At 35.4% G+C, this 25,568-nt stretch overlaps 1 protein-coding gene across 3 annotated transcripts in view; it reads right to left on the reverse strand.

Annotated features, from left to right (window-relative positions):
• The window catches only part of ANKRD13C (ankyrin repeat domain 13C), a 103,320-nt gene that overhangs the window by 52,424 nt on the left and 25,328 nt on the right, over window positions 1-25,568 (reverse strand). For all 3 annotated transcript variants that reach the window (XM_059137329.1, XM_059137330.1, XM_059137328.1), the window contains exons 3-5: window positions 15,419-15,523; window positions 10,584-10,669; window positions 2,261-2,306 (exon numbers count right to left, since the gene is read on the reverse strand). In XM_059137329.1, coding sequence (XP_058993312.1) covers window positions 2,261-2,306; window positions 10,584-10,669; window positions 15,419-15,523 — 237 coding nt within the window. The remainder of the gene's footprint in view (window positions 1-2,260; window positions 2,307-10,583; window positions 10,670-15,418; window positions 15,524-25,568) is intronic.

The raw sequence follows: 25,568 nt of genomic DNA on the forward strand, positions 1-25,568 counted from the left end.
ACTAAGCCAGCCAGGTACCACAATATTAGGGGTTTTGACAATGCAAAGAAACACGCCTAAATTCTACAAAAAAGCTGATTAATCAAAGCTAAAAATAGGGATTATCCTGCATTTTTTAAATCCAAAGTTTCTAAATTAAATATAGCCAGTGAGCTTAGTTTTTAGAGTTACACATGATATCCAGCCCTTAGATGCTAGTAGTTTTGACAGAAATCAGTAAAATCCTTTATCAACAATAAAACAGATGTGCTGACTTTTTTGCATCAAAGTCAAGTTCCCAAAGAAGCCATACTTTCAATACCGCAGTTGTTATGTCATAAATTTGATTGTGCAATATTTATAAAGTTTATAACTACAGATACATGTATAATTTCAGCAGCGCTTACATCCATTTCTGTTTCTTCACATAACTGAAATGTTACTTTTAAAATTTTTAAAACATTTTAAAAGATAAACTTCTTAGATAAACTATTTTAGAATTTAAACTACTAAAATTTCTTGAGAATCAGTTAAAGAGCCAATATACTCAAGGAACTACTTCAATAGAAGATTGCCAAGCAGGGGTGCCTGGGTGACTCAGTGGGTTAAAGCCTCTGCCTTCAGCCCGGGTCATGATCCCAGGGTTCAGGGATTGAGCCCCACATCGGGCTCTCTGCTCAGCAAAGAGCCTGCTTCCTTATCTCTCTGCCTGCTTCTCTGCCTACTTGTGATCTCCTGTCAAATAAATAAATAAAATTTAAAAAAATGAAAAAAAAAAGATTGTCAAGCAGGCCTGGGGTTTTTACAGATGGAAAAAAAAAAATGGGTAAAAACAATAGTATTCAGGTTTTACACCAATCTGACTTGGAGTTCTTTTATTTTACAAAGCTACTACAAATCCCTTTTTCTCTCAGTGTTCTAAAACACCAGGACTCTGAATGTTATAGAAAGCATAAAGGCAAGGTAGATTTATAGTGTAAAAAAATCATGTGTGATTTTGATGGAGCCAAAACTAACCTAATAACCTAGAGTTGTAACAATGTTGGAAAAAAATGATTATGTTAGAAATCAAAACTTTACATTTAGAGATAAAACACACTATAAAAATTTTAATCATTCATGCTATACATTATTATGTATTTGTTAAAATAAAGTACTTCCTCATGAACCAATGTGGAAATATGTCTATGATACATTATGTAAAAATGACAAATGGCGTAACAATATAATGGCAATGATCCCATTAAAAAATATTTCTGAGGATAAATACACAAATATGTATTCATTTGTGTGTATATATACATGCACACATACACCTGTATTAATTTTGAAAAAGGTTTGAAAGCATTCACGTGAACGGTAACTGATTTTTATGGTTGTCAATATCTGATTAGTTTGATGATGATTTGGGGGATAAATATCACTAAGCATTCAAATACCTTTGTATCATAGAAATTAATTGAGATGCTTTAAAAAAATATGTAAGATCATTATATCCAAGCCTACATACAAATTACATTGCTTTTAAATCTTCAAAAAACACTCCAAATTTAGTAGTTGCTTAACTAGTAAAGATCACTAGCATCAAATTCCTATTTAGATATGAAGGTTTTCTCCCTAAATGGACTGAGGTTTAAAATGGGGATGAGGGAAACTTACCTTGCCAAGATAAATCATTAAATAACTGCAAAATATCTAGGGATTAAGATCTTATAAATAATTGAAACAGTGAGCAACCGAACAGTATGTTAAACAAGTAGCTATAAAGTATACAATAAAAGTGGCAAAAATGACTGAAAGATGACAAAATATACAGAATCGTAATGTTAACTGAATTCTTCTCATTCAGGGATCTAAGTACTATATTTCAATTTCCTTAAATTCAGTAATTTAATAATCCTATAATTATTCTCTTCCCTTTGAGAATTCCTTATATTTATTACAATATTTAAACCTTCATTTTATTTAAAAGAAAAGACAATTTTCAATCTTATTAAAAATAAGATTTTTGAAAGTTTTTTTAAGTTAATTTTATTTTCTTTCAGAGTTCCAAAACTCATTGTTTATGCACCATACCCAAGATTTTTGTAAGTTATTATTTAGGTTGGGATAATTAAGTATTACTATAGGGCTTTACTACCATTACATTGAATGTAATGAAAGATACTTATTGTTCCTTAAGGCAAGTGGCAAATCTGCTAACATTTCTATAGAATAGCTATTTTTGCACTTGCATTTCTGCATGTGCACATATTTTACAGTAAAACAAGCACACTCTTACCCCAGCTTTGAAAATCCCAGTGAAGTTCCAGATAAAAGTCACCTAGCTGAGAAACAAAATACAAATAATTACTGAATGCATCTTAGTTTAACAGCTCTTATATCTACTGAATATTTTGTTATTTTTTTCAATCTATAATCATAAAAGATCTATACAGGAACAGAAAGTAGTTTCAATTTCTGAATTGGAAGAAAAAATATGGTTAAATCACAAAATAAAATATTACAACAGTACACATTATTATACTTATCTACAAAGGAAAATATGCACCAACTGTACATTTTACAAGAATATTTTAATCACACTGAAACATATCTGAAACTGACAGGCATTTAAATTGGTATCAACAGTGTTGGGAAAGGCAAGATGGCAGAGAAGAAGCAGACTGAAATGACATCAGATCCCAGGAGTTAAGCTAGGTAGGTATCATACCATTCTGAATACCTACAAACTTAACAGGAGATAGAAGAAAAGAAGAGCAGCAACTCTAGGAACAGAAAACCCACCACTTTCTGAAAGGCAGGATGTGCGAAGAAGTGAATCCAAAGCAACGGGAAAACAGACCGCAGAGGGAGGGGCTGGCTCCTGGCAAGTGGCAAAGCAGTGCACAAAATTAGAACTTTCAGAAGTCTGCTCCACTGAGGGACATCGCTCCAGAGGTGAAGTAGGGGTGAAGCCCTCACAGGGACAGTGTGGTCTCAGGTCCCGTGGGGTCACAGAAAGATTGGGGGTGTCTGAGTGTGGCAGAGCTGTAGGGTATCGGGTTGGGGAAGCCTACTACAGAGACAGAGCCGAAGTATGAGCGTTCAGATCAGAGTTACCTTAAACCGGGATCCAAGGCACAGTCAGACCACTGCTCTTCCAGCAGGTACCCCATAAACAGCAGATCCGGGGAGACTCACCTTCCTCCTCCAGGAAGAGCAGTGCAGCAGTAATCTGCTAGGTTTGGAGACTCCAAACGGGGTCTCCAGCTAGAGTTTGGAGACAGTTTCTATCTCCAAACAGATAGAAACACTTGGTCACAGGCCGGATGAGCTCGGAGAGCAGCCAGAAACCAGGGAGTCAGGAGTGACTGACTGCTTATCTTTGAGGGCTCGCTGTGGAGTGAGGCCCCCAGCTCTCAGCTCCTATGGGGCGGGAAACTGGGAGACTGCCATTTTCATTCCCATCCTCCAAACAAGTACGGGAAGCATTCAGGAAACAAAAGCTCCAAGAGCGAACCCGAGATTACTTAGCCTAGTCCCTGGCAAGGGTGGTGCAATTCTGCCTAGGGCAAAGACATTTGAAAATCACTGCAAGAGGCCCTTCCCACAAAAGATCAGCAAAAACAGCCAGCCAAGACCAAACTCACCAATCAAAGAGAAGAGTAGAACTCCAGAGCTAGGGGAAAGCAATGGATACAATTCATGGCTTTTTCCCCATGATACTTTAGTCTTGCAAAGTTAAATTTTTTTAATTTTATTTTTTCTTATTCTGTTTTTTTTAACTTTTCTTCTTTCCTCTTTTTTTTTAAAGATTTTATTTATTTATTTGACAGACAGAGATCACAAGTAGACAGAGAGGCAGGCAGAGAGAGAGAGGAGAGAAAGCCGGCTTCCCGCGGAGCAGAGAGGTCGACATAGGGCTCGATCCCAGGACCCCGGAACCACGACTCGAGCTGAAGGCAGAGGCCTTAACCCACTGAGCCACCCAGGCGCCCCTCCTCTTTCCTCTTTTAACTATTTTAAAGTTTATCATAACAATACCTTTCTAAAAAATCAAAAATCTTTTTAAACTTCCATTGTTATACTCATATTTTATCCCTTCATTGTATTTAACCTTATCTTTTGTATACATACAGGGTTTTTTTTCCTAAAAAATTTTGGTATACAATTTCTTCAAATAGATCAAAATATACCCTAATCTAGCACATGGCTTTGTTCCAGTCTCCAGACTAAGCACATTCCCTCCTTTTTTTTTTTCCAACCAATTTATCAATTCCTTTTTTAGAATCTTTTTTAAAATTTTTATCTTTACAGTCACACTCCATCCTTTCATCATGTTTACCCTTATTTTTGTCTATATATATAAATTTTTCTTTCTTTAAAATTTTGGGAGATAGGTTCTTCTAAGAGACCAATATACACCCAAAATCAAGTGAGTGGCTCTGTTCTATTCACCAGTCTAATATATATATATATACACACACATATAATATGTGTGTGTGTGTGTGTGTGTGTGTATAAAATATTTTATTATTTATTTTTTAAATTTTTATTTCTTTTTTTCCCCCCTTCTTCTCCCCCCAGTTTTGACTCTCTTCTGGTTTGGTTAGCGTACATTTTTCTGCGGTCTTTGCCACCCTTTTGGCATTTTATAAACTCATTCATATATCCTTATCTGGATAAAATGACAAGGTGGAAAAACTCACCACAAAGAAGAGAACAAGAGGCAGTATCACTGGCTAAGGACCTAATCAACACGGACCTTGGGAATAGGTCAGAACAAGAGTTCAGAACTACATTTCTCAAGATGCTAGCTGGGCTCAAAAAAGCTATGGAAGATATCAGAGAAACCCTTTCTGGAGAAAAAGAACTAAAATCTAGCCAAATTGAAATTTAAAAAGCTATTAATGAGGTGCAATCAAAAATGGAGGCTCTTACTGCTAGGATAAATGAGGCAGAACAGAGAATTAGTGATATAGAAGAACACATAATGGAGAATAAAGAAGCTGAGCAAAAGAGAGACAAGCAACTACTGGACCATGAGGGGAGAAACTGAGAGAGAATTGATATGTTAAGATGTAACAACATTAGAATAATTGGGATTCCAGAAGAAGAAGAAAGAGAGAGGAGGGCAAAAGGTATACTGGAACGAATTATAGTAGAGAATTTCCCCAATATAGCAAAGGGAACAAGCATCAAAATCCAGGAGGCAAAGAAAACCTTACTCAAAATTAATAAAATAGGTCTACACCCCATCATCTAATAGTGAAACATACAAGTCTTAGTGACAAAGAGAAAATCATAAAAGCAGCTCAAGACAAGAAGTCTGTAACATACAATGGTAGGTTTATTAGACTGACAGCAGACTTATCCACAGAGACCTGGCAGGCCAGAAAGAACTAGCATGATATATTCAGAGCACTAAATGAGAAAAATATGCAGCCAAGAATACTATATCCAGCTAGACTATCAATGAAAATAGAAGGAGAGATAAAAAGCTTCCAGGACAGGGTGCCTGGGTGGCTCAATGGGTTAAAGCCTCCGCCTTCAGCTCAGGTCATGATCCCAGGGTCCTGGGATTGAGTCCCACATCGGGCTCTCCGCTCAGCAGGGAGCCTGTTTCCCCCCTCTCTCTCTCTCTCTCTGCCTGTCTCTCTGCCTGCCTGTCAAAAGACACAGGGTATCAGAATGAATAAAAAACAAAAACAACAACAACAAACACATCAATATGCTGTCTACAAGAAACTCATTTGAGACCCAAAGAAACCTCCAAATTTAAAGTGAGGAGGTGAAAAACAATTTACCATGCTAATGGACATCAAAAGAAAGCTGGGGTGGCAATCCTAATATCAGATAAACTAGATTTTAAACCAAAGACTATAATAAGAGATGAGGAAGGACACTACATCATACTTAAAGGATCTACTCAACAAGAAGATCTAACAATTTTAAATATCTATGCCCCAAACATGGGAGCAGTCAACTATATAAACCAATTAATAACAAAATCAAAAAAAACACATCAACAGTAATACAATTAATAGTAGGGGACTTTAACACTCCCTCACTGAAATGGACAGATGTTCTAAGCAAAAGATCAACAAGGGAATAGTCTTTAAAGGACACACTGAACCAGATGGATATCACAGATATATTTAGAACATTCCATCCCAAAGCAACAGAATACACATTCTTCTCAGGTGCACATGGAACATTCTCCAGAATGGATTACATCCTGGGTCACAAATCAGGTCTCCACTGGTACCAAAAGATTGGGATCATTCCCTGCATACTTTCAGACCACAATGCTTTGAAACTAGAACTCAATCACAAGAGAAAAGTGGGAATGAACTCAAATACATGGAAGTTAAAGAGCATCCTACTAAGGAATGAATGGGTCAACCAGGAAATTAAAGAAAAATTGACAAAATTCATGGAAACAAACGAAAATGAAAACACAACTGTTCAAAATCTGTGGGGCACAGCAAAGGTGGTCTTGAGAGGAAAGTATATAGCGATACAACCCTTTCTCAGAAACAAGAAAGGTCTCAAGTACACAACCTAACCCTACAATTAAAGGGGCTCGAGAAAGAACAGCGAAGAAAGCCTAAACCCAGCAGGAGAAAAGAAATAATAAAGATCAGAACAGAAATCAATAAAACAGAGACCAGAAAAACAATAGAACAGATCAACGAGACTAGGAGTTGGTTCTTTGAAAGAATTAGTAAGACCGATAAACCCCTGGCCAGACTTATCAAAAAGAAAAGAGAAAGGACCCAAATTAATAAAATCATGAATGGAAGAGGAGAGATCACAACCAACACCAAAGAAATACAAACAATTATAAGAACATATTAGAGCAACTGTATGCCAGCAAAGTTGACAATCTGGAAGAAATGGATGCACTCCTAGAGACATATAAATTATCAAAACTGAACCAGGAAGAAATGGAAACCCTGAACAGAACCACAACCAGTAAGGAGATTGAAGCAGTCATCAAAAATCTGCCAAAAAAAAAAAAAAAAAAAAAAAAAAGAACCCAGGGCCAGACGGCTTTCCAGGGGAATTCTACCAAACATTTAAAGAAGAAACTTTCCTGAAACTGTTCCAAAAAATAGAAATGGAAGGAAAACTTCCAAACTCATTTTATGAGGCCAGCATTACCTTGATCCCAAAACCAGAAAAAGACCCCACCAAAAAGAAGAATTACAGACCAATATCCTTGATGAACACAGATGTGAAAATTCTCACCAAAATACTAGCCAGTAAGATCCAATAGTACATTAAAAGCATTATTCACCACGACCAAGTGGGATTTATTCCAGGGCTGCAAGGTTGGCTCAACATCCGCAAATCAATCAATGTGATACAATACATTAATAAAAGAAAGAACAAGAACCATATGATACTCTCAATAGATGCTGAAAAAGCATTTGACAAAGTACAGAATCCCTTCCTGATCGAAACTCTTCAAAGTATAGGGATAGAGGGCACATACCTCAATATCATCAAAGCCATCTATGAAAAACCCACCACAAATATCGTTCTCAATGGAGAAAAACTGAGAGCTTTTCCGCTAAGGTCAGGAACACGGCAGGGGTGTCCATTATCACCACCACTATTCAACATAGTTCTAGAAGTCCTAACCTCAGCAATCAAACAACAAAAAGAAATTAAAGGCATCCAAATCAGCAAAGAAGTCAAACTCTCACTCTTTGCAGATGATATGATACTTCATGTGGAAAACCCAAAAAAGACTCCACTCCAAATCTGCTAGAACTTGTACAGGAATTCAGTAAAGTGTCAGGATATAAAATCAATGCACAGAAATCAGTTGCATTTCTTTACTCCGACAGCAAGACAGAAGAAAGAGAAATTAAGGAGTCAATCCCATTTACAATTGCACCCAAAACCGTAAGATACCTAGGAATAAACCTAAACAAAGAGGCAAAGAACCTGAACTCAAAAAACTAGAGTACTCATGAAAGAAACTAAAGAAGACACAAAGAAATGGAAAAATGTTCCATGCTTATGGATTGGAAGAACAAATATTGTGAAAATGTCTATGCTACCTAAAGCAATCTACACATTTAATGCAATGCCTATCAAAATCCCATCCATTTTTTTTCAAAGAAATGGAACAAATAATCCTAAAATTTATATGGAAACAGAAAAGACCTCAAATAGCCAAAGGAATATTGAAAAAGAAAGCCAACGTTGGTGGCATCACAATTCCAGACTTCAAGCTCTATTTCAAAGCTGTTATCATCAAGACAGTAAGGTATTGGCACAAAAACACACACTCAGATCAACGAAACAGAATAGAGAGCCCAGAAAGAGACGCTCAACTCTATGGTCAACTAATCTTCAACAAAGCAGGAAAGAATGTCCAATGGAAAAAAGACAGTCTCTTCAACAAATGGTGTTGGGAGAATTGGACAGCCACATGCAGAAGAATGAAATTGGGCCATTTCCTTACAGAACACAAAAAATAACTCCACATGGATGAAAGACCTCAATGTGAGACAGGAATCCATCAAAATCCTTGAGAAGAACACAGGCAGCAACCGCTTCAACCTCAGCCGCAGCAACTTCTTCCTAGGAACATCGCCAAAGGCAAGGGAAACAAGGGCAAAATGAACTATTGCGATTTTATCAAGATCGAAAGCTTTGGCACAGCAAAGGAAACAGTCAACAAAACCAAAAGACAACTGACAGAATGGGAGAAGATATTTACAAATGACATATCAGATAAAGGGCTAGTATCCAAAATCTATAAAGAGCTTAGCAAACTCAACACCCAAAGAACAGATAATCTAATCAAGAAATGGGCAGAGGACATGAACTGACATTTCTGCAAAGAAGACATCCAAATGGCCAACAGACACATGAAAAAATGCTCCACATCACTCGGCATCAGGAAAATCCAAACCAAAACCACAATGAGAAAACACCTCACACCAGTCAGAATGGCTAAAATTAACAAGTCAGGAAATGACAGATGCTGGCGAGGATGCGGAGAAAGGGGAACCCTCCTACACTGTTGGTGGGAATGCAAGCTGCTGCAGCCGCTCTGGAAAATAACATGGAGTTTCCTCAAAAAGTTGAAAATAGAGCTACCCTATGACCCAGCAATTGCACTACTGGGTATTTACCCTAAAGATACAATCATAGTGATCCGTAGGGGCACATGCACCTGAATGTTTATAGCAGCAATGTCCACAACAGCCAAACTATGGAAAGAACCTAGATGTCCATCAACAGATGAATGGATAAAGATGTGATTGAGATACACACACACACACACACACACACACACACACACACAATAGAATACTTTGCAGCCATCAAAAGAAATGAAATCTTGCTATATGCAAAGAAACAAGTCAATTGCTGAGCAAAACAAGTCAATCAGAGAAAGACAATTATCATATTATCTCCCTGATATGAAGAATTTGAGAGGCAGAGTGGGGGCTTTGGGGAGTAGGGAAGGAAAAAATGAAACAAGATGGGATTGGGAGAAAGACAAACCATAAAAGACTCTTAATCTTACAGTACAAACTGAGGGATGCTGGGGGGAGGCTAAGTGTGGAAAGGGTGGTCGGGTAATGGACATTGGGGAGGATATATGATATGGTGAGTACTGTGAAGTGTGCAGGACTGATGATTCACAGACCTGTACCCCTGAGGCAAATAATACATTATATGTTAATAAAAATAATTAATAAAAAATTTGTATCAATAAATAGTCCATTTATCAGCATAACCAAAACAATAATAACTATAACTATAAAAATAGCCAAACTTTTAGATGTTTTATAAAATAAGCTTCCAAAATGACTATTTGTGCACTCTCATAATGGACTAAGCAAATGACACTCTGAAATAGAAACTTTTTCTATAAAGTGGCAATACAAATTTACTAAATCTGAAATATGAAATTACATCATATGAGATGTTAAGTTTGTATTTCACAAATTAGAAGCTAGACAGCAAAGCCTATAACTGTTAAGGAAACTACTGTGATCAAATATTCTAAAAAAAAATTTATCTCTTGAGATATAAAACCAAAAAAGCATGCTTCAGAGGAGACACAGTTAACACGATAGGTCTATCTCTCACAGTTCTTTCAGACATCAAACATACAGTAGACAAAAATAAGAGAAAACAAAGCTCTCTTCCTTTCTGTGCCAGCACATCCAGCTCTTAAGATCAGAATGTAGGATAGACAAAAAGAGTTTTGTTATATAAAGAAAATGCTGTTCCTGGAGCAGATAGTGGTTTCAGTTCTTAGGGGATCATCCAATCCAAAGGACAAAGGAAAATTATTGCCATTACTTATGAACTACCTCCTTTTTTCTTAGACCTCTTATCTAATTCATTGAAAACAGTAATTCTTTATCTCCTTTCCTGGTTAAAAGTAAATGGTGCTTCCATAGGATTAAATTTATCCATTATAATCAGGATATTTTATTTTATCATTATTGCTCAGTTCAAACAGGACTTTTACCATTTCTTGACTTGTAATAATCCAGAAATTAGACTGCATTTTAAAAATGCTTAAAAATACACTTATAATTTGCTCTTTAGCACAAGATCGGCAAAGAGATATAACTTACCTCTTTTAGGGCTTTTAATAATCGAGGTCGTTTTTCTTCAACACTTTCCCTGGATTGCTGCTTAAGCTTCCTTAAAAGAGCTGTAACTGAAGTTCAAATTAAATTTTTTTTAATTCAAAATAAATTTCACCATGCTAGATTGCCAATTACAGCTCAATTAAAAAAATTTATACAAAAAACTTTTTTATCATGTTAGAAAACACCGCTAGCTTACTATGCAAAGACATAAATATAGACATTATAAATAAGTCAATAAGTTTAATAAAACTGTTACGAACCTCCAAGAAAATTGAAAAGAGATACCTTAACATGAACTTATATTCACACTAGTATTCCTAGTTTTTAATTATCAGTGAGGATTTACCTAAGTGAGCCAAGATATCAATCTAAGTCAGATGATGCAATGTCCTGTTGTAACACTGATCTAAAAGATCTCTAAGACAGATCTCAAAAATCCCACTGGATATTACTTTTATAAAAATGTAGTTATTTGTAATTATTACTGGGTGTATCTGTTCTTTTCTCCCTAGAGGTTGTACTCTCAAAGACCACCACCTAGTAGAAAAAATACAAAAACGAATCCTATTTTATCCGTGAAAAAAACTTATGAATCTCTTAAAATCTGAAGCCCTCCATAGTCTTTTCTCAATGGTTCAGATGAGATTTAAACACACTGCCTAACTGCAAACTCCAGCTTTACTAATTATTAACTATATGTAAATGGACAAGTTAAATTTCCCTAAATTTCAGTTTCTTTCTTTCATTTGCCAAGTAAAAAATAAAGTGAAATCTACACAGAATTTCTGTAAAGGCTCAATATAAGTTGCTTACTACTGTGCCTGCAATTAAGTAAATATAATTTTTACCTATTAGAATAAAGGTCTAAAATTGACTAGCAAATATCAATCAGTCCCTAACATTTACTGAAATAAGGGAAAATATTAGACTTAAATCAAGTAAGCCTAACAAAAGATAAGAAGATAGAAAATAAGCACAGGGGGAAAATATGTACATCACTACATGCTGACTTCCTCTTAGTCCTGACATATTTTTCACATATATCTATATATCTGAATATATATATTCATATACATTTAAAAATACTATTATTTTTACTATTTTACAATATTCATTCTTATAAACTACTTAAAGCCTTATGTGGAATACAGAAGCAAAAGGTAAAAAAAATAGAAAAACGAAGAAGACAGTACTGAAAGCTTGAACCAGATTTGTTTTGTTTACAATGGCCAAAATAGGAAAAAAACTAGAGAAAAATCTGAAAAACGGTGCAATCTATTCTTACCTTGAACCACACTTCTACCCATAACCCCACTGTATTTTAAAGAGTCAAAAATCAAACAACAAATTTAAATTACTCATGGTCTTTTGGAACAACAGAAGAGGCTGAGACAAGCCCTAGAAACCAAGGTGCGTGACCTCATCTCATCATATAGTCCTACAGCTAGCTTTGTGATGTAGGTCAATAGCTTCCAAATACAAGTCTACATTTCAGTGCCCAACTGTTCAAGTTCCCAGTGATATGCACTAAAATGAATATTTTTTTCAATTTAAGGATTATTCTTTCTGCTATTTTTGGTTTCAAAATGTCTTTTTTTAATGAAATGGTGATCACAGCAAGAAAGCAAATTATCTTTTTTAAAAATTTTTACACCCTAAAATGAAGTGTTACCTACTCCACCTCAATCCTCAAATACAATTTTTTTCTGGCCTGTGAAATCCAAATAGTCTGAGAACCAATGACCAGGATAATCATTAAAGTTCCTTCCAGATATAAATTTATATGAATCTGGTTAACCTCATATTTGTTTGATTTAACTTTAATATAAAAGCTTTATTAGCCAAATGTAGTAGAATTCTTTTTATGATTAATTAAAATTTTATAATTAATTAAAATTTTATAATTTATAATAAACTCAAGTATTTTAATAAATCTTCCTTGCCTTTAAGGAAGGCAATTTGCCTTCAAATTCAAACAAACCTCTGTGAATGTAAGGAAAAGAAAGAATTCAACTCCTATATAGAAAAGAAATCTTAATAAAAAGCAGAAGTTATATATTTTTCACCAGGTAAATATATTGAAACTGACTGAACACATGTAGTAAATAACAGTTACATTAAAATGGCCAAACATTATTAAAAAGATAGTGATAAAGAGATTTACATTACATTAAAAAATAACGTCAACTCAAACCTTCTCATAAAAATGGAAACATTCAGAATGCAATTATACAAAATTAGCAGTATGTTTTTGTGGGATCAGGATTTGTACTTCCATATTGTAAGAATCACATTGACGATGACTGATAATAAAGACAAAATTAGCTTTAGAGGATTTGGATGGTATTAGAATTCATACAAAGACTCAAAGAACTCCAATAAACCACAACTTAATTAACTTTCTCTTTCTTTTCCCACACAAAGTACTTTTAAAATACTCAGTTGGGTGTGCCTAAAACCTTTGGAACTATGTCCTCCTGCTCCAAGAATTACTTAAATCTGTATTTTCTGCTCTCCACTTCCTTCTATGCTCCAGAATAATTATTTCCCACTTCTTATTTAGACAGTTCTGTGGACATATCATAGATAACTCAAACTCAACAAATCTAACATCAAATTAATTAAATCCAAGACTGATAGCTCTCCGATACTGATCTATGCTGATTACTGTTCACCACGCATCATAAGGCAGAAAAGCAACATAATTTTGAAATTTTATTAACTCTAAAGTGAAATAATTCTATTTTTTTAAAGTTCATTTTTTAGTAAGCTCTACAGACAACTTGGGGCAATCAAACTCACGACCCTGAGATCAAGAGTTACCTGCGTTTCTGATTAAGCCAACCAGGTGTCCTCCCTAAGCGAAATAATTTTAAATAGTCTCCAAAAAATACAGTATGATTTCATTCTACAGCACAAAAACATCAGCAGAAATCAGACCAAAAAAGAAATAGGTCACAGTGCTTGCTAATAATTTACAGTATCAGATTATATTTTGCTAATTAGATAATAATTCAGTAAAAATTATATTAAGATTATCTCTAATTTTTAAAAAATAATGTAATTTTCTATGCCTAGAAAATTTTAATGTAACACAAGCTAAATAATCAAAAATTTAAGTCATAATTTTTAAAACAATTTCAAAGTATAGACCCATTTAATACCATTATAAATACATCCATATATTTCTAAATATGTAGCTTAAAAGTTGTTAAATTTCCTAGTCTTTAAGTTAGCTGTTAAATATTTCCATTTCATATGATGGGAAATAACTTAAAAAGCACTGACTAATTATGGATATATAATGATACAGTGACTGGCAAAGGAATACTATTCAGAATATATATCTAAGATATCACTCTAGTAGTAAAAAAAATCACTTTAAAAGCAGATCTTAACTACTATGGGCCTCAATATTTTATATTAAAATCTAGTAACTGATTTTTCAAGAAAACGGTTTCTTGACCTTCCCAATAGATTAAGCTCCTAAAGAGCAGAGACCATGTCTTCATTTTCTACATCTTACTATACATACATGCTTTGTATTAAGAATTCAAAAAATATTCACTGACTCTAAATAAAAGTTATGTGAAAGCCACATAAGTCTCAATTTAAGTCAGAAACCCAGGAGTCCATCTGGTTTCCTCTCCATTCTACTAATGGGTTAGAAATATCAAAGAAAGTTCCTTCAGACTGGTTGCTGCAACTTCTAGTTTATTCTCAGTTTGTTTTATCTGTACATGTTTTTGTCCTTTCCCTGACATAATTCTAGGATTACTATGGTTTCTTACTCTCAAAAGAGTCTCTTGATTTTGTCCAAAAAGGACAACTGTCAATGAATAACAACAAATATATATATATATATTCATATAATTGTTAAATCATCACAATTTTATCTCGTTAAATCCTAAGCCCAAATGTAATGTCACCATTAAAAGCTGCCAAAGAAGCCCCACAAAGATGTAGTATGTGGATTACATATGAAGTTAAGACATAAGAGCCCAAAATGAAGTATCAAATAGAACTAAATCCACATAACATCCTAAGAACGTTCAATCTTAATGCACTTATTTAACAAAACTGCCCAAAATTTTATTGTTCCTTCCACAAGTCGAGATTTCATTATTTTCAACCTCAAAGTATAAAAAGATATTTCCAGAAATATAATATTCTTATTCATCCAGATTTATTTTTATAAAAATAAATTCATTTTTATAAAAACTATTTGAGATGTGCTTAACAAAAATAAAACCTGTATATGAAGTTGAAAAAAAAAATTTGGAATAGGAGGAGGGAAGGTAGAGTAACTGAACACTTTGTATACTGTGAAAAAACATGTGACTTTTTTTTTAATTCTCAAAGACCAAAACAAAGAGACTTTCTTCTCACTTTCAGCCAAGCCTATTCCCACCAATTAAAGTAAAAAGATAACTGTTATAACACACTGATTATTTTCAGTTCCAATTAATGTTGCATATAATTAGCTGCCAGAAAGGACAATCAGAGTTCAGTGCTTTTAAAAATACTTCATATTGAATAAATAAAACAGTGGAAGCCTATCAGTGAGTAGAATAGTGTAAAAGAAAAAATTTATAAATAATATACTTTCAAACATGACTCCTCAATTCTTTTTATGTACTATCTAATATCCAAGTTCCTAAATCATGAATAATTCACATATAAGTTTATAAATAACTACAAACATTTCATACTATGGAAAGTTACACTAAATGAAAATTATATCAAATGCATCACTTCATATTTTTAGATAGCAAAATATATTTTTATAGCAAAAACAAGTAATTTGTATTGCTTACTCATCTGTCTATCTCCATAGCTGATGGCTTCCGCCAGAGGGCTCCATCCCTGAGCATTTTTCACCTTTACTGGAGCATTGTGAGCCAAAAGTAAATGGGCACATTCTGAAACATGAAGTGGTAATAATATCAAACATCGTGTTATTTTTAGAATCCCTAAATACAAAAATCATTTAGAAATTTAAGAAACCAATGTAATACAAATAGATCTATAGTATAGAGATAAAAATAATAAAATAATTTTTAAAAGTCCTATATATCTAAACAAGGTTATTTCAGATCCTCAGATTCAAGAAATATCCATTCCATTACTTAAAAATAGATTGTATCTCTCCAAAGAAGTACTATTTTGAGAATATTTCCATAGTCTAAAAGATAACCCAGGATCCCCAAGAGTAATTTACATCAAAATTCTACTAATAAAACTCAAAAGAGGATTTGTATATATGTAATGTTAAGTGGAAAGTTCCTAATTTATTTCAGAAAAAAAAAAAAAAATGTGGGGAGCCTGGGTGGCTCAGTAGTTAAGCATCTGCCTTTGGCTCAGGTCATAATCCCAGGGTCCTGGGATGGAGCCCCACATCCGGCTCCCTGCTCAGCAAAAAGCCTACTTCTCCCTCTCCCACTCCCTCTGCTTGCATTCCCTCTCTCGCTGTGTCTCTCTCTGTCAAATAAATAAATAAAATCTTTAAAAAGAAAAAATTGAAAAAGAAAAAAAGTGCTTTCAAAAAGGTAATGCCTCCATAAACCCTTAATTTTCAAATGTTACAATTCTTTTACTTCAGGAAAACACCCAAAAGAGGAAAAAATCTGTTTATGATTCCAAGGACAAACCTGGACAGTCTAGTAACCAAAAGAAGTCTAAGGTATAGACCCTCATATAGGGTGCGGATACCCTTCTTTAAAATTAGAAATAAAAAGTATATTAATAAGCAAAACGTTCAAAACCAAGACTCATGGGAAATTTAGGATGGCTATCCATTCCAAATTTCCTAAAGGAATGGTTCGTTCATTCATTCAATTAATCATTCAGCAAATATTTACCAAGTGCCTATTTCATGCCATTTAAAGTCCTCCATATAAGCAGTGAGAAGATAAGGTCTTGCTATCAGAGAGCTTACATCCTTTGTTAGAAGAAAATAAGCAAACTAGTAAGTTAAAAAAAAAAAAAGTCAGATAATGATAAGTGTTTTGAAGGAAATAAGGGTCTTATGACAGTATCATGTAGTTGAACACAGGTGGAAGAAGAATGTGATTCTTAGTTCTGGGAGGAGTAACTATACCAGCACACAGAACTAGGAATAACTAAACTAAGTTTTATTAGAATAAAGTAATATAAACATAGAAATTTCACAAATGTGCTTAAGAAAGTCTACAGCAGTATATAAGAATATAGGTATAAGAGAGGTTCCTGGGTGGCTCTGTAAGTAATCGTCCGACTCTTGATTTCCCGAGATTAAGCCCCACAATCAGGCTCTGTGCTGGTGTTGTCTGTTTAAGATTCCCTCTACCTCTGCCCCTCCCCCTCCCTTTACTCCCTCTCCCTCCCTCCAAAAAGAAGAGAGAATATATGTACAAAAATATATATTGTAGCAGTTTATAATCGCAAATATATGGGAAACTAAATGAATATCCACCATGGGGGAATGACTGACTAACAGGATGCATCTATACCACTGGAGTAATATACAGCCATTTTTTAAGAATAGTGTCATATTGGGGAGCCTGGGTAGCTAGGTGTTTGGTTAAAGCCTCTGCCTTTGGCTCAGGTCATGATCCCAGGGTCCTGGGATCGAGCCCCACATCGGGCTCTCTGCTCAGCAGGGAGTCTACTTCCACCTCTCTCTCTGCCTGCTTCTCTGCCTACTTGTGATCTCTCTCTCTCTTTGTCAAATAAACAAATAAATAAAAATCTAAAAAAAAAAAAAAAAGAATAGTGTCATATCAAAAGGACAAAGGAACAAGGCCAAATGGTCAGCTACTGGCCAAATTTGGGAAACAGAGCATCCAAAAGAGTAATGATTAGTTATAACACATTAAACTAAAGACAATCAATTTCAGAAAAATGCCAGCTAATAAATGTAGAAGAAATGGCAGAATTTGAAAATTAGTATATTACATCACCAAAGTAATAACTGACTTTGGCAAATGTCCTCAATGAATGCTAAAGCCATTATGTAAAATGCTATGGTGCCGGAAAAGAGGATATTCACATGATATCAAAATATTATCCCAAGATCACCTATTAATTACAAAGAGAAAAATGTTCCTTTCCAGTGAAGGCATCTGGAGATCATCAGCTTAAATAAGTGACCAAACATAACGGCATTAATGGTGGCATAACTTGACATTATGTGTTTCTAATGTGACATAATATCAAGTTCCTAACATCACCTACGCAGTACTCTTTCCAGAAATATTTAACTTGAATCAAATCAAGTCTTACTAATTTTGAATTTGCAGAAAAGATACAAGATAAGGAACAAGTTAAATTACATTATGAGAAAATAATTAGGCAAATCTGAGATGGGAAATATTCTATAAATTCTATTCAAAAAGTGAAGTACAAAGGAAGAAGAAAAAGCAGGTAAACTTTTCTAGATTAAAATAAAGTGACATAACAACCAAATGCAAATGAGTATATTGATTCAATATAAAGTATATATAAAAGAAATTTTTGGAACAACTGGAAAAATTAAAATATGGATTCTATATTAGAGATTATAACAATATTATTAATTTTCGTAAGTGTGATAATGATAGGGGTGCCTGGGTAGCTCAGGTGGCTAAGCATCTGCCTTCAGTTCAGGTCAGGGTCCAGGGTCCTAGATCGAGCCCATGTTGCCTCCTGCTTAGCACGGAGCCTGTTTCTCCCTCTCCCTCTGCCTTCCTCTCCCCCTGCTTGTGCTCTGTCAAATAAATAAGTAAAATCTTTTTTTTAAAAAAGTGTGATAATGATACTGTGGTTATGAAAGAGAATGTCCTTATTCTTAGAGATGCATGCTAAGGTACTTGGTGGTAAAATGTCATGATGTCTACATCTAACTTTCAAATGATACAGTGAAAATAATATATGTAACACTAAGAGAGAAACAAAGCAAATATGATAAAATGTTAATAACTACTGAACCTAGGTAGAGTATTAAAATGTTCATTGTGATCATGAAATCATTCTGAATACCCAAGAACTCGACCTGAGGATTGATAGAACAAACTGCACAACTAAATGGAGAGAAAAGGCCACAACAAGGAAGGTGGGAAGTGCAGAGAAGTGGTTTGAGAGAGAAAAGGATTGTGGGTGCTGGGGAGGGGAAATAGCCCTGGTTATGGAGAAATGTGAGAGAGTGGAGCACACAGGGATAAGCACAAGAAGAACACTTCCCCAAAGCCATTGGCTGGGAAAATGAGAGGGGCTGATTCTCATGAGGTTTTGCAACCAGCAGGACTCAAAGACTGGAGTTTTAGAAGTCCCGGCCTTCGCTGGCATAAAGACCTGAGGGTACTGCCCTACTGCTGGAGAGAAGGCAGGCATGCCACCCCTGGGAAGATAGCACAATCTGAGGATCACCTATGATACATGGAGGGAGACCGTTTACTCTTCCTGGAGTGCATCTGTGATGGCAGTGTCTCTCTGTGGACAAGAGCCCACGGGCACTATTTCATTCCCCTGTCTCTCAGTGTAAGTGCAGAGGCTAATCCAGACACTGGAAACTAGCTGTTTAGCATGCTTTGCTCCAAATACCACACCTCTAACACTGGCACCACCGCCCTTCTGGGTCAAACCTGCGTCGGGCCCAGGGCAGCAACAAAGTCCCTAAAGTCTTAAGTTTTAAAAGTAAGCAGACCTGGGAGCACCTGGATGGCTCATCCAACTCCTGGCTTCAACTCAGGTTATGATCTCCAGATCCTGGGATTGAGCCTGAATCAGGTTTGCACTCAGTGAGAACTTGGCTTGAGATTCTCTACCTCTCCCTCCCCTTCTGCCCCTCTCCCCACTCATGTCAGCATGCTCTCTTAAAATCTTAAAAGTAAGCAGGCTTGACTGTGATAGAGCCCAAACTGAATAGTGCTGCTCTAGGCAGACATGCAAACTGGACACAGGTAATATGAAAATAGGGATCGCAAAAATGGCTAGGAAACATGAGCGGAAATTATTTGCGTTTCTGGGAAGGTTACCTGAGAGCAGCAGGCATGGACTCCCCTCTCCCAGGACAAAGGAGTTGGCTGGAGCCATTTCCCTCCCAGGTCCCTCAGCAGAAACCAACTTCAGAAAACAGCACAGCACCAACACTCCCTACCTAACATGTTTACACCAGCTCCTGCCCCATCTGCTCTGCTGGTGCTGCTTTTCTCAAGCAAGTGTGCCCAATGACCAGTGAGCAGACCCCTCTCCCAGGAAGACCAGCACAAACTCCCACACACACCACATTTATTGACCACAGAGTTCTGCAAAGCTTCAACTCTAGTGCAAATAGCATCAGGTTTTATTTAACAAACAGACCAGAGCACACCTAGTTAAAACTCATCCCACTCTGGCCAAGTCTAGACACTGTCCACTGGAGGCAAAGAGAGCCTCTGTAGAGGACTGACCTGAGGGAAAGGGCAGTGAAAACAAGCAGCAGAGTACAGGCAGCACACACCAGAGGCACTTCCTCAAGTGCCAGACCCTGGACATTATATGACCTCTTCTTCATAAAGCCATTACTCACAGGAACAGGAAGCATAACAGGATTTTCTAACACAGAGAAGACAGAGACCTATACAAAATGCCAAGATGGAGGAATTCATCCCAAAATAAAAACAAGAAAAGGTCACAGCCATTCAGAATAGGAGAAATGAAGAGTTCTCCAGATGAATAAAAGCTAGAGGACTTTGTGAAAAGCTAAAGGACTTTTTTGCCCTGCAAAAAATACTAAAGGGGACTCTTTGAATGGATAAAGAAGATGTGGTGTATATATACAATGGAATACTATGCAGCCATCAAAAAATGAAATCTTGACATTTGTGACAACGTGGATGAAACTAGAGGGTATTATGCTTAGCAAAATAAGTCAATTGGAGAAAGACAACTATCATATGATCCCCCTGATATGAGGAAGTGGAGATGCAACATGGGGGGTTTGTTGGGGGTAGGAAAAGAATAAATGAAACAAGATGGGATCGGGAGGGAGACAAACCATAAGAGACTCTTGATGTCCCAAAACAAACTGTGGCCAGAGAGGGAGGGGTGTAGGGAGAGGGTGGTGAGGTTATGGACATTGGGGAGGGTATGTGCTATGGTGAGTGCTGTAACCTGGTGATGCACAGACCTATACCCCTGGGGCTAATAATACATTATATGTTTATTAAAAATTTTTTTTAATTATTAAAAATAAAAAAAGAAAAAAGAAAAGGTTGAGATCATACCATGCATCTTTTCTGGCCAAAACACTATCAAACTTCAAGTCAACCACAAGTAAAAACTTGGGAAGTCCACAAATACATGGAAAGTGCTACTACAGACTGAATGGGTCAACCAGAAAATTAAAGGAGAAATTTAAAAAAAAAAAATACAAGGGAACAAATAAAAATGAAAGCACAATGATTCAAAACATTTGGGTAAAAGCAAAAGCAGCCATAAGAGGAAAGTATATAGCAATACAGGCCTAACTCAAGAGGCAAGAAAAATCTCAAATAAACAACCTAACTTTATACCTCAGAGAGCTAGAAAAAGAACAACAAACAAAGCAAAGCCTAGAGCCAGCAGAGGAAGGGGAATAATAAAGATTTGAGTGGGAAAATGATACAGAAACTAAAAACAAACAAACAAAAAAAAGTAGACCAGATCAATGAAACCAGGACCTGGTTCTCTGAAAAAATTAATAAAATTGATAAACACCTAGCCAGCCATATTAAAAAGAAAAGAGAAAGGACCCAAATAAATAAATTTATAAGCAATAAGAAATAAGAAAATAAGAAGTGAGAAATAACAACCAATGCCACAGAAATACAAGCAATTATAACAGAATACGATGAAAAATTATATGTCAAAAAAATCATTCTGGAAGAAATAAATTCCTAGAAACATATGAACTACTAAAATTCAAGCAATAAGAAACAGAAAATTTGAATGGACCATTAACCAGTGAAGAAATTGAATCAGTAATCAAAAGTCTCCCAACAAAGTCCAGGACCAGATGGCTTCCCAGGGGAGTTCTACTGAACATTCAAAGAAGAGTTAATACCAATTCTTCTCAATCTATTCCAAAAAATAGAAACAGAAGGAAAACTTTCAAACTTATTCTATGAGTCCAGCATAATCCCAATTCTAAAACCAGATAAAGACTTCATTTAAAAAAGAGAACTACAGGTCAATATCCCTGATGAACATGGATGCAAAAATTCTCAGTACAATACTAGCAAACTGAATTCAAAAATACATTAAAAAAATCATTCACCATAATTAAGTGGGATTTACTCGTGGTTTGCAACAATGACTCAATCAATGTGATACACTAGATTAATAAAGAAAGGATAAGAACCATATGATCCTCTCAATAGATGCAGAAAAATCATTCGACAAAGTATAACATCCATTCATGATAAAAACCCTCAATAAAGTGGGTTTAGAGATAACAAGTCCATAATAATAAAAACTATAAAGATCATATATGAAAAAACCATAGTTAATATTCTCAATGGGAAAAAACTGAGAGCTTTCCCTCCACCGTCAAGAACAAGACAGGGATGTCCAATTTCCCCAGTTATTTAACATAGTACTGGAAGCCTTCACCTCAGCAATCAGACCACAAAAAAGAATAAAAGGCATCCAAAATCAGCAAGAAAGAAGTCAAACTTTCCATATTGGCAGCAGACATGATACTCTACATAGAAAACTCAAAAGACTCCACCCAAAAATTGCTAGAACTGATACAGGCTTTAAGTAGTCTCAGGATACAAACTCAATGTACAGAAAACTGCTGCATTTCTATACACCAATAATGAAGCAGCACAAAGAGAAATCAAGGAACCAATCAATCCCATTTACAATTGCACCGAAAAACAGCTAGGAATAAATCCAACCAAAGAGGTCAAAGACCTCTACTTTAAAAACTATAATACACTGAGGAAAGAAACTGAAGATAACACAAAGAAACAGAAAGACATTCCATCTTCATGGATAGGAAGAACATATATTGTTAAAATGTCTATACCACCCAAAGCCATCTACACATTTAATGCAATGCCTATCAAAATACCAACAGCAATTTTCACAGAGCTAGAACAAACGATCCTAAAATCTGTATGGAACCACAAAGGGCCCCAAATAGTCAAAACAACACTGAGAAAGAATAGCGAAGCTGAAGGCTTCACAATTCCAGACCTCAAGTTATATTACCAAGCTGCAGTGATCAAAACAGTATGGTACTGGCACAAAAACAGACACATAGATCAATGGAACAGAATCCAAAACCCAGAAATAGACCCGCAACTATCTGGTCAACTAATCTTCAACAAAGCAGGAAAGAATATCCAATGAAAAAAGACAGTCTCTTCAACAAATGGCGTTGGGAAAACTGGACAGCAATATACAATGAAATTGGACCAACTTCTTCCACCATATTAAAAAAAAAAAATTCAAAATGCATGAAAGACCTAACTGTGAGACCTGAAACCAACAAAATCCTACACAGGTAGCAATCCCCTGGACATCAGCTGGTGACTTCTTTCTAGATAGGTCTCCTGAGGCAAGGAAAACAAAAGTAAAAATGAACTGCTAACTTGATCAAAATGAAAAGCTTCTGCAAAGCAAAGGAAACCACCAACAGAACTAAAAGATAACCTATATGGACTGGGAGAATATATTTGCAAATGACGTTTCTGATAAAGGGTTGGTATCCAAAGTATATAAAAAACATATAAAACTTGACATCCAAAAAAATAATACAGTTAAAAAATGGGCAGAAGACATGAATGGACATTTTCTCAAAGAAGACATCCAGATGGCCAACAGACAGAGGAAAAGATGCTCAATATCACTCAACATCAGGGAGATACAACTCAAAACTATAATAAGATGTCATCTTGGACCTGTCAGAGTGGCTAAAATTAACAACACAGGAAAAAAACAATAGGAAACTGTATGGAGTTTCCTCAGACAGTTAAAAACAGAATTACTCTATGATCCAGTAATTGAACCACTAGGTATTTACCCAAAGGAAACAAAAACACTGATTTGAAGGAGTATATGCACCCTGAAGGAGTACACGCGCCAAATTATGGAAAGACCCCAAACGCGCACTGGGCAATAAATGGATAAAGTAGAGGTGTGCTACACACACACAGACACACACACAGAGGAATATTACTCAGTCATCAGAAAGAATGAAATCTTGCCATTTTGCAATGATGTAGATGGAGCTAGAGCATATTATGCTCAGTGAAATAAGTCAGAGAAAGACAAGTACCATATGACTTCACTCATGTGGAATTTAAGAAGGAAATAGATGAACTTGGGGCGTGGGGTGGGACAGTGAGGCAAAGCAGGTAATAGACTCTCAACTACAGAGAACAAACTGATGGTTACTGGAAGGGAAGTGGGCAATGGGATGGTTTAAATGGTGGTGGGTATTAAGGAGGACACTTGCAATGAGTACTGGGTATTGTATGTAAGTGATCATATCGCTAAATTCTACAACTAAAGCTAGTATTACACTGTATGTTAACTAATTGGAATTTTTGAAAAAGAAAAAGAAGGAGGTTAACAAGGAAAAAGGATGACAGCCCAGCTAAAAAAAATATTTTTAAATAAATAAAATGGATTCTCCAAGAAACCTAGGATCACGGGGTTTTATGTGAGTAGCTATAGATGTGTGTACATATAACAAAGTTAGGGCAACATAAACGTGGATAGGTATCTACAGACTTACAGAACTATTTCATGATAAACTTCTGCATGAAAAAAAAATATCGCAAAGTACTGTGTATGGTGATTCAACTTCAGTAAAAACAAACTAAGCCCCTATGTGATATAAGTAAGGAGAAAGGGGTACAAGGATACCACTAGGCTATTAATGTTAATTACATCAGGGAAAAAAGTAGAAGAGATGATACTTTTCTATATCTTTGTGCTGTTTTATTTCTATTGTTTTGGTATGTATATATTAATAGCCTAAAACCATTTAAAATTTTTAATTTAAAATTATTAAAAAGATGGACAATTTAAAGCAATATTCCAGTTATATAAACTAAGGCATAAGGTATGACTTATACATATGCTAGACACGTCAGCTATGTTTTCTAATATGCCATAAAGCCTGAATGGCTACCCATCACAATTCAACCAATGTAGAAATGAGTAACTTAAAAAAGTCAGATAATCATAAATATTCCAGTCACCTATAACATATTCTGATACATTAAAAAAAGAAAAGGCAGGATTAATCAAATCCCTTGCCCAGTAATTTTAACAGTGAGTAATAAAAAAACAAGATAGTTAACAACAAGGCACTAAGGCTTAAAAAAATGCATAAATGAGCCACAAAGAAGTTAGGACCTGAGGAAACTGAATAAAATGAAGTTATGAAGAACAGAAATCACATACAAAGAAGCAAGAGCTATAAAGATAATAAAATATAAAGAGAGAGAATAGGATAAATAGGACAATGCAAAGAAAGAAGAACATCCAGAGAAAGACTCTAATGAGAGTAAGAAATCATATTAACTCTAGAGTTATCTTAGGGAAAAAAGGTTAAAAACTGCAGATCCGGAAGAATGAATTAAAAGGTGCAGCACTGTGCTCGCTTCGGCAGCACAAATACTAAAAGGTGCAGCAACTGGTTTGATGAACCTTTCTTTGATGTCCAACCAAAAGGATAAGAAATAAAGAAATAAAGATTACTTTTCTATTTCATCTTCTAAAGATTCCTGAAATCTTCTTTAGGTATAATGCTCTTTCCACTTCAACTCAAATCCATAATTCAACAACTTCCCAGACTAGAAGGCCAACATGGTCAACAGACCCAGAAATTCAGGAAAAAAATCAGACTTTAATGTTGAAAAATAGGTAATACTGCAAAAGTCGTAGGATATCCCTCTTTAAGTCAATCAACAAATACTATTTGTCCTTTTACTGTGTTTACAAACAAGCATACAAATAGCAAGTTTTTCT

Source organism: Mustela lutreola, chromosome 10 (genome assembly GCF_030435805.1).
Source record: "Mustela lutreola isolate mMusLut2 chromosome 10, mMusLut2.pri, whole genome shotgun sequence".
In the NCBI taxonomy this organism is placed as follows: Eukaryota; Metazoa; Chordata; class Mammalia; order Carnivora; family Mustelidae; genus Mustela; species Mustela lutreola.